Raw genomic sequence first — 17,700 nt, forward strand, 5'->3', positions numbered from 1 at the left:
AGCTAACATATCTTTGGTGATTATTTTTTAATTACTTTTATTTCATAAAGGTCATGTTAACCGACTGCTGTTGTATCATAGAACAAAACGTATAAGATCTCCTAAACCTGTGTTAACCTCAGACATTATTTTCGAAGTTTATTCCAAAATCCTATTATTTTCCCATGGGGATGGGTGAACGAACTTGACGTTACTCGTTTCCGGGTTTTAGGACTACAAGCTGGCGAGATCAATATGTAACATAGACTGATGTCAAATATTTGTATAACTAACGTTAACCCAAAACAGACCAGAAGTCTGTCTTTTCCAATGGGAGCAAATAAATCATAGCGGGCAGAACAGGCAAGGAGGCGGGCAGAGCCAAGCACGAGCTAGTGAGATCATATTGGCGCGTTCTAGCCTTTATTTGCATATTTCCGTTTGGAACGCTCCTCTGTTAAATGCGCGTGTGCAATAACTCAATTCGCCCTTGCACAATTCGTCCAAAAACATTATTATGTTACGTTGGCAAAGGGTAACGTCTACACAACGCAGTCCACTCTGTTTGTTTTAGATTGTAGTTTTCGAAACAGAAAATTAGATGGAGATCAAATGTTTCATCAGTGATACAATTGGCAGAATGTCGGCCAAAATCCACATCTTTCCATCTTCTCCACTGCCGGTCACTGGGCTTCCTCTCATCACAATTTTGGTAGTGAGAGGAAACGCCAACCGGATGTTTCACATGTATACATTCAGTAAAATATCTGGCTAATTGTTCTCTATGTGCTGATATGTACCCCTATCAAATTTCCTGGGGTCACTTATTCAGCTGTGATGAAAAACCACTAGAGGGCGAGCCTGCACTTATATTAACGAGATACTGCGAGAGCTACACCCTATGGATACACCCAGCACAGGTCCATTAAAATGTCACTTATTGTTGACTGAAATAATAATGATAGATTTTATTTGCACAGCTTAATAGTTTGGTTTCCATCTCAAACTACATTTTAAAACCTCAATGGTGTTTACCGCTCTTACGTGACAGGGCAAGCTGTTCCATAAATATAGAACACTTGTTATTGTCAATGAATGTTATGTTATTTATTTTTTTACACATATCAGATACAGATGTCTATACATTTACAATCTGCTGTATACAAAGGGGGTCGAGTAGTCAGGGGTTAATTAACTGAAAAAGGTGGGGTTTAAACGCAAATATCCCCTAGGAAGTAATGTTCCTAGTGTGTAGAGATGAAATTTTAAATGGGTTAAAAGGAACTTGATTGATAGAGCTAAACTGGTTTGGTGAAGAAAGCTATATTCTTTAATACAAACATATCTGAAAGAAAACGGCGATATAGGCAGCAAGAACCGTATGTTACAACGCACGTGGACTCGTATATCAGTTGTAATGTAACCAGTTAGTAAGCTACCTTCACAGTCTCGTGCTTGATCGAACGATGTTAAATCTTCGCGATTCTGCTGGCTTGTGATAAATGGTTGGTTTGAATAGTGCAACTGGGGACCTACGATGACCTCTCTTGATGAGATAGAGCAACATAAGAACTACAACTGGACTGTTGAATTTGCTACTATTTATCTTACTCGTAGCCATATCTTTAGATGCTGCTGCCAGCTAGCTAACTTAATTTCTTAAAACTAATGAATAGCTAAACGCCTAAAATGCCACTGCAAATAGGTGACTTGGTCGACATGCCGGTAGCTAATCACGTGGTTACTTGTTTGTACACGGGGGTACAACCATAGCTTTAATATGAATGACCAGGTTTCCATATGATTGAGAAGCAGCTATAGTTAACTAGCTACTCTCACACTGCAATTTGGTCTCGCACCTTCGAGTTACAGTCCACGCTGTCTAGCAAGCTGAATTTCTACTAGTACTACGTCTACTTGTCAAGAATAGGAGGCGGTGGCAGCTGTGGTGTACATTTCTGCGTTCTTTATAGAGATCACTGCCAGGGTGAAATACTGCAGTTCATGTTTCAACAAGAAGTCAGTGTACTATCTTTTATGTCCGTCTTGTTCTTACCTTTTCCAAAACGAGAAGAGGAATATGTCTAGATATAACATTTACAGTCTTTTAGACTGGTTGTATGGCGGCGTGGACCCGAAGTTTGAAGGCAACGGGGGTCCAGAATGTGCCGCCTTTCTTGCACCCCAACAACGTCTCGGTGAGAGTTTTGTCATGGTTCTGATTTCCATCGTGGAAGTTGTCGTCGCACTGAGGAAAATCAACATTTCTAAAGAACTCAACGAGATAACGAAAGATGGTCCAAGCATAAAAGAGGACAGTTTGGGCAAGAACCTGTTGCTGGTTGCTTTGTGTATGACGTTTGGAGTTGAGGTTGGATTCAAATTCGCCAAAAAGACAGTGATATACCTACTGAATCCTTGTCATGTTGTGACCATGTTGCAGGTAAGATTGCTACAAGGCTGGGAATACTAGCAACGACCACTTTTTGCAAACATACATGGTGTTATTCACACAGGATTTAAACGTACTTTTAAAGGGGCAATCTGCTGTTGCATGTATACATGAATGATATGTACCCATTTGATTCTTGAAGAATGTAACTTCTAAATGACTCGAGCTAAGAATACATGTTGTAACCCATTAGAAGCAAAACTTGACCGATGTTTTTCTCCAATGTTTGTAAACAACCACTATAGCCTCCAAACATGGTTAAAACTATAGTTTTGATATCATGGATGGTCAGCGCTGTTTTTAAATTTGAGTGGTTACATTTCTCCAGCGCCATCACTAATTTTTTTACGGAAACCGGGACTTGGCTATGGTTTCAACTGTTGATTGCCCGTTAAAGTTACTTTTGTGTTTTGGGGACTCATATCTCAAATTTTAAGTGTGAACTTGAGATGGGCCTACTAATTGTTTTCGTGTTGCATGTGCATTGAGCATTTCTGTGTAGAGTAGACTTACTCAATGTACACTGAACAAAAATTATAAGCACAACATGTAAAGTGTTGGTCGCATGTTTTATGATCTGAATTAAAAAATCCTAGACATTTTTAGGAACAAACACAACAAGCTTATTTCGGTAAACTTTTGTGCACAAATTTGTTTTCATCCCTGTTAGTGAGTATTTCTCCTTTGCCAAGATAATCCATCCACTTGACAGGTGTGGAATATCAAGATTCTGATTAAATAGCATGATTATTACACAGATGCATCTTGTGCTGGGGAAATAACAGGCAACTCTAAAATGTGCAATATTGTCACACAACGCAATGCCCACAGATGTCTCAAGTTTTGAGGGAGTGTGCAATTTGCATGCTGACAGCAGGATTTCCACCAGAGCTGTTGCCAGATAATTGAATGTTCATTACTCTACCATAAGCAACCTCCAACGTCATTTAGAGAATTTGGCAGTACATCCAACTGGCCTCGCAACCACAGACCACATGTATGGCGTTGTCTGGGCGAGTGGCTTGCTGATGTGAGTGCCTCATGTTGGGGTTATGGTATGGGTAGTCATAAGGTACAGACAACAAACACAATTACGTTTTATCGATGGCAATTTGAATGCACAGAGATACTGTAACGAGATCCTGAGGCCCATTGTTGTACCATTCATCTGCTTCAATCACCTCATGTTTCAGCATGATGATAATGGTGCCATGTCTCAAGGATCTGTAAACACTTCCTGGAAGCTGAAAATGTCCTAGACATGTACGACCGCATGTTCCAGTTTCCGCCAATATCTAGCAACTTTGCACAGCCAATGAAGAGGAGTGGGACAACGATACACCGGCCACAATCAACAGCCTGATCAACTCTATGCAAAGGATGTGTCGAGCTGCATCAGGCAAATTATGCATATACCCATAACCAGATACTGACTGGTTTTCTGATCCACACTAGAGGTCAACCGACTATGATTTTTCAACACCGATACCGATTATTGGAGGACCCCCCCAAAAAAAACTATACCGATTAATCTGCCAATTTTTAAAAATGTATTTGTAATAATGACAATTACAACAATACTGAAATAACACTTATTTTAAATTCATATAATATATCAATTTAGCCTCAAATAAATAATGAAACATGTTTAAATAATGCAAAAACAAAGTGTTGGCGAAGAACGTAAAAGTGAAATATGTGCCATATAAAAAAGCTAACGTTTAAGTTCCTTGCTCAGAACATGAGAACATATGAAAGCTGGTGGTTCCTTTTAACATGAGTCTTCAATATTCCCAGGTAAGAAGTTTTAGGTTGTAGTTATTATAGGTATTATAGGACTATTTCTCTCTCTACGATTTGTATTTCATATACCTTTGACTATTGGATGTTCTTATAGGCACTTTAATATTGCCAGTGTAACAGTATAGCTTCCGTCCCTCTCCTCGCTCGAACCAGGAACACATCGACAACAGCCACCTTCGAAGCAGCGTTACCCATGCAGAGCAAGGGGAACAACCACTCCAAGTCTCAGAGCAAGTGACGTTTGAAAAGCTATTAGCAGTCACCCCGCTAACTAGCTAGCCATTTCACATCGGTTACACCAGCCTAATCTCGGGAGTTGATAGGCTTGAAGTCATAAACAGCTCAATGCTTGAAGAATTGTGAAGAGCTGCTGGCAAACGCACGAAAATACTGTTTGAAAGAATGCTTACGAGCCCTCTGCCTACCATCGCTCAGTCAGACTGTTATATCAAATCATAGACTTAATTATAACATAATAACACACAGAAATACAAGCCTTTGGTCATTAATATGGTCGAATCCGGAAACTATCATTTTGAAAAAAAACTTTTATTCTTACAGTGAAATACGGAACCGTTCCGTATTTTATCTAACAGGTGGCATCCCTAAGTCTAAATATTTCTGTTACATTGCACAACCTTCAATGTTATGTCATAATTATGTACAATTATGGCAAATTAATTACTGCCTTTTGTTAGGAATAAATGGACTTCACACAGTTCACAATGAGCCAGGCGGCCCAAACTGCTGCATATACTGTGACTGCTTGCACGGAACGCAAGAGAAGTGACAATTTCCCTAGTTAAAATAAATTCATGTTAGCAGGCAATATTAGCTAAATATGCAGGTTCAAAAATATATACTTGTGTATTCATTTTAAAGAAAGGCATTGATGGTTATGGTTGGGTACATTGGTGCAACGACAGTGCTTTTTTTCTCATATCTATCCTACCATGCCTTTCTAAGGTCTTCGAAAGCCAAGTCAACAAACAGATTACCGACCATTTCCAATCTCACCATACCTTTTCTGCTATGCAATCTGGTTTCAGAGCTGGTCATGGGTGCACCTCAGCCACGCTCAAGGTCCTAAACGATATCTTAACCGCCATCGATAAGAAACATTACTGTGCAGCCGTATTCATTGATCTGGCCAAGGCTTTCGACTCTGTCAATCACCACATCCTCATCGGCAGACTCGACAGCCTTGGTTTCTCAAATGATTGCCTCGCCTGGTTCACCAACTACTTCTCTGATAGAGTTCAGTGTGTCAAATCGGAGGGTCTGCTGTCCGGACCTCTGGCAGTCTCTATGGGGGTGCCACAGGGTTCAATTCTTGGACCGACTCTCTTCTCTGTATACATCAATGAGGTCGCTCTTGCTGCTGGTGAGTCTCTGATCCACCTCAACGCAGACGACACCATTCTGTATACTTCTGGCCCTTCTTTGGACACTGTGTTAACAACCCTCCAGGCAAGCTTCAATGCCATACAACTCTCCTTCCGTGGCCTCCAATTGCTCTTAAATACAAGTAAAACTAAATGCATGCTCTTCAACCGATCGCTACCTGCACCTACCCGCCTGTCCAACATCACTACTCTGGACGGCTCTGACTTAGAATACGTGGACAACTACAAATACTTAGGTGTCTGGTTAGACTATAAACTCTCCTTCCAGACCCATATCAAACTTATCCAATCCAAAGTTAAATCTAGAATTGGCTTCCTATTTCGCAACAAAGCATCCTTCACTCATGCTGCCAAACATACCCTTGTAAAACTGACCATCCTACCAATCCTCGACTTTGGCGATTGTCATTTACAAAATAGCCTCCAATACCCTACTCAACAAATTGGATGCAGTCTATCACGGTGCAGTCCGTTTTGTCACCAAAGCCACATATACTACCCACCATTGCGACCTGTATGCTCTCGTTGGCTGGCCCTCGCTTCATACTCGTCGCCAAACCCACTGGCTCCATGTCATCTACAAGACCCTGCTAGGTAAAGTCCCCCCTTATCTCAGCTCGCTGGTCACCATAGCATCTCCCACCTGTAGCACAAGCTCCAGCAGGTATATCTCTCTAGTCACCCCCAAAACCAATTATTTCTTTGGCTGCCTCTCTTTCCAGTTCTCTGCTGCCAATGACTGGAATGAACTACAAAAATCTCTGAAACTGGAAACACTTATCTCCCTCACTAGCTTTAAGCACCAACTGTCAGAGCAGCTCACAGATTACTGCACCTGTACATAGCCCACCTATAATTTAGCCCAAAACAACTACCTCTTTCCCTACTGTAATACTTTTATTTATTTATTTATTTTGCTCCTTTGCACCCCATTATTTTTATTTCTACTTTGCACATTCTTCCATTGCAAATCTTCCATTCCAGTGTTTTACTTGCTATATTATATTTACTTAGCCACCATGGCCTCACATCGTATATAGACTTGTTTATACTGTATTATTGACTCTGTTTGTTTTACTCCATGTGTAACTCTGTCGTTGTATGTGTCGAACTGCTTTGCTTTTTCTTGGCCAGGTCGCAATTGTAAATGAGAACTTGTTCTCAACTTGCCTACCTGGTTAAATAAATCAAATACATTTAAAAAATGTGCTTGTTAAATCGTCACCTATTTCTCAAAGTAGGCTGTGATTCGATGAGAAATGAACAGGCACCGCATCGATTATATGCAACGCAGGACATGCTAGATAACTACACATGGTGGTAGATATTACTAGGTTAACTAGTGATTATGTTAAGATTGATTGTTTTTTATAAGATAAGTTTAATGCTAGCTAGCAACTTACCTTGGCTTCTTGCTGCCCTCGTGTAACAGGTAGTCAGCCTGCCACGTAGGCTCCTCGTGGAGTGCAATGTAAGGCAGGTGGTTAGAGTGTTGGACTAGTAACCGAAGGTTGCAAAAACGAATCCCCGAGCTGACAAGGTAAAAACCTGTCGTTCTGCCCCTGAGCAAGGCAGTTAACCCACCGTTCCTAGGCCGTCATTGAAAATAAGAATGTGTTCTTAACTGACTTGCCTAGTTAAATAAAGGTGTAACAAAAAAAATTGGCAAATCTGTGTCCAATAATACAGATTACCGATTATGAAAACTCGAAATCGGCCCCAATTAATCGGCCATTCCGATTAATCGGTCCGTATACAAAGATTGTCTCTCTTTGTTCCAGCACATTATGCACTATTTACACAATGGATGGTTCTAATCCTGAATGCTGATTGGTGAAAACCGTATTCCAGCCAGTGTCTATTCCACAAATTACCACCGGCAAAATCTATGATGTTAAAATGCCTATTTACTCTATCTGACTGCGCAATCCACTGTCTCATCAGCCCAGCCAGGCAATTTATAAACTTGATCTTTACTATAAAAAGCATCCAGACATGATCTCATATTTCTTTTAGACGAACATTTAGTTTTCAATAGCGGAGATTTGTGTAAGCCTTAGTTGGTCTCTGACATTTGGAACATTGTTTCAATATTTAAATTCGATCTCCAGCTGTCCCATAGTAATGAATGAGTCGGGACCAGACAGGCAGGCAGTGTTTCTCAGTCAGTCGAAATCATGAATGAATTAGCTGGCATCAATTTATGGATATATACAATAAAATGTCATTTAAAAAAAGGTGCATGATGAGGTTCAACTACTGTAGTTTAGTCTTTCCAGCTTCAGTTTGAAATGATTGTCTTAGCTGTGTTGTTGGCTAGCTCCTCTGATCAAGTGTCCTGACGAATGAGCACATTTTCTATACCAGGCGAAATCGCGCTTCATTAGCTCATTGTTATGGTTGTATCCAAATAAATGTCACTAGAAAACAGCTTTTGCAAATGCAGCTACTTCGTTGTTGTTTTGCCTTCACTTTTTGATGTGACTGTAAGTTAGCCGTAGTTGGCTAGCTAGCAAGCACGGGATCAGAACGTTGCCAGCCAGTATGGCAATGGAACATTTAGAACGAAGGACTGGTTCGCGTCCATAGATGCAGAACAAAAAGACTGAACGACTGGGTTGCGTCTCTGGCAACCGGACCAATAGAATGAACGACCAGCCGGCTTGGGTAGAAACCCTAGATTTGTGTCGGGACTATATCTTGTGGAAGGATGAAATAGTATGACTAAATGTAAGTAACGTTTTTAATGGAAATCTGTCAAACATTATTTTAATATGTTAGGAACCGGTTGTACACAAGTGATAATGCCGCAGAAGCCGGCCCATGCCAATATATCCTCCAAACACCGGCTTCTCGGGCATTATCACTTAAGTAAACTTAAGTAAGCATGTTATCTGCCTCTCTGTAAAACCGTTCTGCATAGGTTTACCATCGTGTCCAATATGTTAACTTTCATTCTTGTGTTTTTACTCTACATCTTATTGTGCACTGATTTCAGGAACATCTTTCATGTGGCTATGGAAATACCTATGTAGTTTACAACGGAATCCGCCTTTACTTGCAGTGGCATCCAGAAAGATTGTATCACTTATGAATGCATTAGTGATGGGGGAAATTGAAGTCAAATTAATGTATTTTAATAGGATGAAACATTCCTTAACCAGTGAAAGCTGCATGCATAATCTGACATGGGAAACCAATTCACTAGCCTCTCCCTGTTCCTTGAGTTATCATGTTGTAGCTTCAATTAAGGGAGTCCTGGTGGCGAGGAGGGGACTAGATAGAAACGCATGGTGAAGGAAAGGAGAAGAAACGCTGGCAGGTAGGGGGAATGTATCTTGACTAGCTGCCCACCTAGTACACAATGAGGGGTTTGTTGTTCAGTCGGCCTCAGTCTGAACATGAGGTGTGGGCTGTGAGTGTGTCTACTGAGCTGACATTTGGAGAGCACTCAACACAGGGGGTGTTGAGAAGGTAGGGGCTCATCTGTTGTGCATTAGTATCCCCCTCTTCCCAAAGTGGTGTGCTGCGGTGCACTGTCATTGCCTGATCTTATCCCACTCAATTTAACTGAGAGGATCATGTTGAATCGTGTAAAGGGCAATGTCATCAGTTTCAGATCATTGATCAGAAAAAGGGCATGTTATGATTACAATATTGCAGTCATCAAGAAAGTATGTTTTATTTGGCTCTGAAGCCCAAGGCTATCCAACATGTCAACGGAAAGAGTGGTTAGAACCTGTTACTTGGGCTGACACCATTTAGTCCACTGGTTGATTAGTTTGGTCGATAAGCTGTTAATTGACCAAGATTTCATTAGTCGTTTGGTCAAAAAATGTTTTTTTTAAATCATGGTGTACAAGACACCTGGCTGATTCGTGCCTGTGAGTGGACTGATCCTTTGTGGAGGCTGTTGGGGTGACACAGTCCAGCAGTCTTAAGACGTGCTACTGAAAATTGTATATGGTTATTATATTTATATTATATATGGTTAGAATGACATTTTATAGCATCCGTTTTCTCCCGCATTTGGATAATGGTCTATGTCCGCGGTTCTGAAACGCATACGTGCTTGTTGAATTGGTGCCTTTTCCTAGACCATGTTGCTATGTGCATAATAGCCAAGTTAACCAGCATATTGGTGTTGAGAACAGTGCAGCGGGGGGGGAGCAGCAGAGTTGGGGAACGAGAAAACAGTCCTTGCCTTAATTGTCTAAGAAAAGTGAGGAGCGGAAACCTCAACTAAACTAGGACTGTAATCAATAGCTTAACTGTTGAATGTGCCTGGCTTTATAAATGATTCATATACAGTATCAGTCAAGTTTGGGGACACTTACTCATTCCAGGGTTTTTCTTTATTTTTACTATTTTCTACAATAAAGAATAAGACATCAAAAGTATGAAATAACAACATGGAATCATGTAGTAACCAAAAAAGTGTTAAACAAATCAAAATACATTTTTAGATTTTTCAAAGTAGCCACCTTTTTCCTTGACAGCTTTGCACACTCTTGGCATTCCCTCAAACAGCTTCATGAGGTAGTCACCTGGAATGCATTTCAATTAACAGGTGTGCCTTAAGTTCATTTGTGGAATTTATTTCCTCTGTAATGTGTCATCACTTGATCGTTTATGCGTCTGTACTTGAATAAACTTTCAAAGTTTTGTACAATTTTAAGAATTATGGAGGCCACTGTGTTCTTGGGGACCTTAAAAGCTGCATAATTTTTTTGTTCCCTTCCCCAGATCTGTGCCTTGACACAATCATGTCTCGGAGCTCTACAGATAATTCCTTCGACCTCATTGCTTGGTTTATGCTCTGACATGCACTGTCAACTGTGGGACCTTTTTATATAGACAGGTGTGTGCCTTTCCAAATCATGTCCAATTGAATTCCAATCAAGTTTGCAAACATCTCAAGGATGATCAATGGAAACAGAATGCACCTGAGCTCAATTTCCACTTTTGTTTTTCTTCATAAATTTGCAAACATTTCTAAAAACCTGTTTTCACTTTGCCATTATGGGGTATTGTGTGTCGATTGAATTAGTATTTTTGTTTTTTTCTTAAATCCATTTTAGAATAAGGCTGTAACAGAATGTGGAAAAAGTCGAGGGGTCTGAATACTTTCCGACTGCACTAATATACAGTGCCTTGCGAAAGTATTCGGCCCCCTTGAACTTTGCGACCTTTTGCCACATTTCGTAAAAGCAACACAGCTCATCACCCTGAACCCCCCCATCCCCACTGTCAAACATGGTGGTGGCAGCATCATGGTTTGGGCCTGATTTTCTTCAGCAGGGACAGGGAAGATGGTTCAAATTGATGGGAAGATGTATGGAGCCAAATACAGGACCATTCTGGAAGAACCTGATGGAGTCTGCAAAAGACCTGAGACTGGGATGGAGATTTGTCTTCCAACAAGACAATGATCCAAAACATAAAGCAAAATCTACAATGGAATGGTTCAAAAATAAACATATCCAGGTGTTAGAATGGCCAAGTCAAAGTCCAGACCTGAATCCAATCGAGAATCTGTGGAAAGAACTGAAAACTGCTGTTCACAAATGCTCTCCATCCAACCTCACTGAGCTCGAGCTGTTTTGCAAGGAGGAATGGGAAAAAAATTCAGTCACTCGATGTGCAAAACTGATAGACACCCCAAGCGACTTAAAGCTGTAATCGCAGCAAAAGGTGGCGCTACAAAGTATTAACTTAAGGGGGCTGAATAATTTTGCACGCCCAATTTTTCAGTTTTTGATTTGTTAAAGTTTGAAATATCCAATAAATGTCGTTCCACTTCATGATTGTGTCCCACTTGTTGTTGATTCTTCACAGAAAATACAGTTTTATATCTTTATGTTTGAAGCCTGAAATGTGGCAAAAGGTCGCAAAGTTCAAGGGGGCCGAATACATTCGCAAGGCACTGTATATATTACACACAGTTGAAGTCAGAAGTTTACATACACTTAGGTTGGAGTCATTAACTCATTTTTCAACCACTCCACAAATTTCTTGTCCTAACCGACTTGCCAAAACTATAGTTTGTTAACATCTACTTTGTGCATGACACTAGTAATTTTTCCAGAAATTGTTTACAGACAACTTATTTAACTTATAATTCACTGTATCACAATTCCAGTGGGTCAGAAGTTCACATACACTAACTTGACTGTGCCTTTTAAACAGCTTGGAAAATTCCAGAAAATGATGTCATGGCCTTAGAAGCTTCTGATGGGCTAATTTGAGGTGTACCTGTGGATTTATTTAAAGGCCTACCTTTAAACTCTGCCTCCGCTTGACATCATGGGAAAACCAAAAGAAATCAGACAAGACCTCAGAAAAAAAATGTAGACCTCCACAAGTCTGGTTCATCCTTGGGAACAATTTCCAAAAGCCTGAAGGTACCACATTCTGTACAAACAATAGTACACAAGTATAAACACTATGGGACCAAGTTGCCGTCATACCGCTCAGGAAGGAGACTTGTTCTGTCTCCTAGAGATGACCGTACTTTGGTGCGCAAAGTGCAAATCAATCCCAGAACAGCAGCAAAGGACCTTGTGAAGATACTTTTGTATCCATTTCCTACAGCATCTATATCCACAGCAAAATGAGTCCTATATCGACATAACCTGAGAGGCGCTCAGCAAGAAAGAAGCCACTGCTCCAAAACCGCCATTAAAAAGCCAGACTACGGTTTGCAACTGCACATGGGGACAAAGATCATACTATTTGGAGAAATGTCCTCTGGTCTGATGAAATCAAAATAGAACTGTTTAGCCATAATGACCATTGTTATGTTTGGATGAAAAAGGGGGACGCTTGCAAGCTGAAGAACACCATCCCAACCATGAAGCACAGGGGTGGCAACATCATGTTGTGGGGGTGCTTGCTGCAGGAGGGACTGGTGCACTTCACAAAATAGATGGCATGAGGAAGGGAAATTATGTGGATATATTGAAGCGACATCGGTCAGAAAGTTCAAATTTGGTCGCAAATGGGTCTTCCAAATGGACAGTGGCCCCAAGCATACTTCCAAAGTTGTGGCAAAATGGCTTAAAGACTTAAGCCCTGACCTCAACCCCATAGAAAATTTGTGGGCAGAACTGAAAAAGCGTGTGCAAGCAAGGAGACCTACAAACCTAACTTGGTTACACCAGCTCTGTCAGGAAGAATGGGCCACAATTCACCCAACTTATTGTGGGATGCTTGTGGAAGACTACCAGAAACATTTGACCCAAGTTAAACAATTGAAAGGTAATGTTACCAAATACTAATTGAGTGCATGTTAACTTCTGACCCACAGAGAATGTGATGAAAGCAATAAAAGCTGAACTAATAATTCTCTTTACTATTCTGACATTTCACATTCTTAGGATCACCACTTTATTCTATCTGACCTAAAACAGGGAATTTTTGCTAGGATTAAATGTCAGGAATTGTGAAACTGAGTTTAAATGTATTTGTGCTAATGTGTATGTAAACTTCTGACTTCAACTAATATATATATGTGTGAATGTGTATATATATATTGTGTGTGTATATATATTCCAAGACATTGAACCGTTTCCCCGTAAACCGTGTTCCCAGTCTTGCTTTAGCAGTATGCTTAGGGTCATTGTTCTGCTGGAAGGTGTCCCAGTCTCAAATATCTGCAAGACTGAAACAGTTTTCCCTCAAGAATTTCCCTGTATTTAGAGCCATCCATCATTCCTTCAATTCTGACCAGTTTCCCAGTCCCTGCTGATGGAAAAACATCCCCACAGCATGATGCTGCCATGCTGGACACTCTTCCGTAAAGCCCAGCTCTGTGGAGTGTATGGCTTAAAGTGGCCCATAGTCCTATGGACATACACTTTGCAGCTCCTTCAGGGTTATCTTTGTTGCCTCTGGTTGATGCACTCCTTGCCTGGTGGTGCCATATTCTTCAATTTGTTTAAATAATGGATTTAATGGTGCTCCGTGGGATGTTCAAAGTTTCAGATTTTTTAAATAACCCAACCCTGATCTGTACTTCTCCATAACTTTGTCCCTGACCTGTTTGGAGAGCTCCCTGGTCTTCATAGTGCCGCTTGCTTGGTGGTGCCCCTTGCTTAGTGGTGTTGCAGACTCTGGGGCCTTTCAGAACAGGTGTGTGTATATACAGTGGGGCAAAAAAAGTATTTACTCAGCCACCAATTGTGCAAGTTCTCCCACTTAAAAAGATGAGAGGCCTGTAATTTTCATCAAAGGTACACTTTAACTATGACAGACAAAATGAGAAAAAAAATCCAGAAAATCACTGTAGGATTTTTTATGAATTTATTTGCAAAATATGGTGGAAAATAAGTGGGGGTGAATACTTTTGCAAGGCACTGTACCTCCAGTGTTACATTTTTTAAATAAGCATTTACATCAAGCAAAGTGAGTGCAGTCTAATCTTTTAAATTTGTACAATTCTTCTTGTATCAATGACCAACAGGCATATCTATGCAATCAGTCACTCTGACTGTATATGAAGCACCTTTTCACAGGCTGCCAGCTGTTTGACTGTTTATCTGACTAGTTTGCACTAGACCAATATTTGTCTGGTAAATAAGGAGTAGTCATAGTTCTGCCCGCCTCCTAGAGACTACTGGGAGATGCCTTTCACTGCCAATTACACTTACCGTTTACTATTCTGGAAACTCTTTTTATCCTGGTCAATGTTAACCAGGGGTTTAGAGTTACAGGTCTGTGCTGTGGCCCCTCATTAAAATCAAATCAAATCAAATTTATTTATATAGCCCTTCGTACATCAGCTGATATCTCAAAGTGCTGTACAGAAACCCAGCCTAAAACCCCAAACAGCAAACAATGCAGGTGTAAAAGCACGGTGGCTAGGAAAAACTCCCTAGAAAGGCCAAAACCTAGGAAGAAACCTAGAGAGGAACCGGGCTATGTGGGGTGGCCAGTCCTCTTCTGGCTGTGCCGGGTAGAGATTATAACAGAACATGACCAAGATGTTCAAATGTTCATAAATGACCAGCATGGTCAAATAATAATAAGGCAGAACAGTTGAAACTGGAGCAGCAGCACAGTCAGATGGACTGGGGACAGCAAGGAGCCATCATGTCAGGTAGTCCTGGGGCACGGTCCTAGGGCTCAGGTCCTCCGAGAGAGAGAAAGAAAGAGAGAATTAGAGAGAGCATATGTGGGGTGGCCAGTCCTCTTCTGGCTGTGCCAGGTGGAGATTATAACAGAACGTGGCCAAGATGTTCAAATGTTCATAAATGACCAGCATGGTTGAATAATAGTAAGGCAGAACAGTTGAAACTGGAGCAGGAGCATGGCCAGGTGGACTGGGGACAGCAAGGAGTCCTCATGTCAGGTAGTCCTGGGACATGGTCCTAGGGCCCAGGCCAGTTGAAACTGGAGCAGCAGCATGGCCAGGTGGACTGGGGACAGCAAGGAGTCATCATGTCAGGTAGTCCTGGGGCATGGTTCTAGGGCTCAGGTCCTCCGAGAGAGAGAAAGAAAGAGAGAAGGAGAGAATTAGAGAACGCACACTTAGATTTACACAGGACACCGAATAGGACAGGAGAAGTACTCCAGATAAACAAACTGACCCTAGCCCCCCGACACATAAACTACTGCAGCATAAATACTGGAGGCTGAGACAGGAGGGGTCAGGAGACACTGTGGCCCCATCCGAGGACACCCCCGGACAGGGCCAAACAGGAAGGATAGCATATGTCATTAGCATATGTCTGGTGTCTGGTCAGTCTGTGGACAAAGATAAGCTGCTGTGACTTATTGTGGAGTAAGTTGGAGGTTTTGCGTGGAAAGGAACAGTGGATTCTTTTGCTATAGAACAGTGGGTCCCAACAGGTTTTACTTTGGGACCCAAATTTCACCAGGTTGTCAGTTTCGAGCAAATATTCGCATCCTGATTTATTTTTATGCCAAAATGCAAGCTGGAAAAATATTTTTAATTCTATATTGATAGTAAATGTAGCAATTATTTGACAAGGGAACAACATTCCCACCTTTTTCATTGTCACTAATTTAAATATTGTCCATATTCTTGATGAAGAATGTTAGAAGCTCACTGGTTTGAGATCACAAAATCAAACAAATCTGCTAACAGCTCTATATTAAAAATACTGTGATTGAAGAAAAAATGTTCAGATTTTTTATATTTTTTAGGTTCTTCATAATTTCTACACTTCCTGGTTTTAGTTGTTTAAGTTCAGTCAGGAGTATTATTTTCATTTTTTCCTCCAACACCCACGACCTATTCAAAATCTCCTGTGGGGTCAAGACCCACGAGTTGAGAATCTCTGCTATATAATATGCAACAACGACAACTAGGCTTGGCCGGTATACCGGAGTATTTTGGTAAAAGCCACAATGGTTTTCCAATACCGTGGAAACTATTTATTTTAAGTTTAATATATTTGAATTCGGGATGCACAATATATCGGTGAACATATCGGAATCCGCCGAAATTAGCTAAAAATGACAACATCGGTATCTGTCCGGTGTCTAGTTTAACACCAATGTCAAAGCTGACGTGCATACCTTTTATAACATAGGTACATGACATAATGGCACTACACATGCAACACATCATTCCTAACCTAGCCCACGATGTCTGCTGCCTAGTTCGAGCAGTCAACAAGTTGAGCAGTCATTTGAAAGAGTAAGTAAGAATTTCAGTGAGACAACTCAAAGGCAAAATCCATTTATGCCAAGATAATGGTATTCATTGACCTTGGCTATCAACTGTTCTCTGTCGTGGGTGACGTTGGCTTTCGCTGACTGGTCGAGCACCGGTACACATTTTGCTCTACCAGAGTTACACAGTAATAGCTATTAGCTTCATGACATACTATGGAACACCGTTTGGGTCTGCGTGTCAAAGAAGATGCACGTCAAATAACACTATTTGACGAGTACTAACACTTTTTGACGCACTAAATAAGCTTTTAATTTGACATGTAAAATAACACAGTTCTCTTATAGAATGTTGTGTGTTCTGAATTTGCACGTGCAAGCCAAGCGCCACCACTACTATCAGTAGCACTGTCATAGCTGTACAGAAAGTCTGCAAACAAGCACACACCGGCCACGAACTATGTGTTTACAATACCGCGTTGGTAATAAAGCATTATTTGTTTGACCGCAACTTCTGGGGTAGCTAGCTTTAGCTTGGTACCTAGATAGCACCAATACAACCAGCCTGAAAAATGGCCAGTAGGAACTGCAGTCATTTTCATTATTCTTACACACAAGGATTCCTAAATCATTGTGAAGTATTGTTGTTTTCCTATTGAACTTCAGTTCATGAAAATAAATGGCTAGCCAGCTACTTAACCCTGTTGCCCAAAGCTAACGTTATAAGCAGCCAGCTAGCTTCATCTAGCTAGTGAGGCTCGACCGGACCGCGTTGTGTTGTGAAGCCAGCCACAATAGAGATTAGACACAGCAGTGGAGTTTGTGGTTTGCCCTCAAAATAAAAGGACCTCTTTGAAAGTGATGCAGAAGGTTACAATTGGTGGAATCATGCAATATTTAGACTAGATAATGTTTAAAAAAGGTTGGAATGTGAAGCAATGAAATGGGGTATCAGTCTACTCTGTGACACCCACAGAACACAACTGTGAAGACTTTACACAAATATTAAAGTTTTAGCTTGTCGTGGGACTGTGACTGTGAAATCGCCTCCCCTGTCAGCCTATTGTGTGTATTGACATTCATATTGCACTGTACAGCTTTACCTCAGGATTGGGGATCAATCAAATGGGGGTATTTGTCTACTCAATACCCAAGATATTCTTTCCCAATGTCCTCCTCAAGAGACTCCAAAACATCCACACAGTATTGTTTTTCTGCGGGAAAAGTGTTCAATACACACAGGTTGACAATACATGTGGCTCAATTCAGTTGTTTCAGAGTCCCGCAATAAGAGCTACGACGCTAATGTTCTCTGGGTGTCACCGAGTAGACTGATGCCCCATGTCATTGATCCACAATCCATAGGTAAGGATGTACAGTGAAATAAGTATGCCCCCAATGCAATGCATAAATTGTCTT

At 41.0% G+C, this 17,700-nt stretch overlaps 1 protein-coding gene across 1 annotated transcript in view; it reads left to right on the forward strand.

Moving 5' to 3' along the window:
• Nucleotides 1-1,287: 1,287 nt before the first annotated feature.
• Nucleotides 1,288-17,700, forward strand: part of LOC124007210 (transmembrane protein 164-like) — a 41,358-nt gene continuing 24,945 nt past the window's right edge. The window contains exon 1 of the mRNA XM_046317608.1: nucleotides 1,288-2,422. Within this exon, the coding sequence (XP_046173564.1) occupies nucleotides 2,060-2,422 (363 nt within the window). The 5' untranslated portion in view covers nucleotides 1,288-2,059. The remainder of the gene's footprint in view (nucleotides 2,423-17,700) is intronic.

The sequence above is a fragment of the Oncorhynchus gorbuscha genome, linkage group LG20 (assembly GCF_021184085.1).
Source record: "Oncorhynchus gorbuscha isolate QuinsamMale2020 ecotype Even-year linkage group LG20, OgorEven_v1.0, whole genome shotgun sequence".
NCBI lineage: Eukaryota > Metazoa > Chordata > Actinopteri > Salmoniformes > Salmonidae > Oncorhynchus > Oncorhynchus gorbuscha.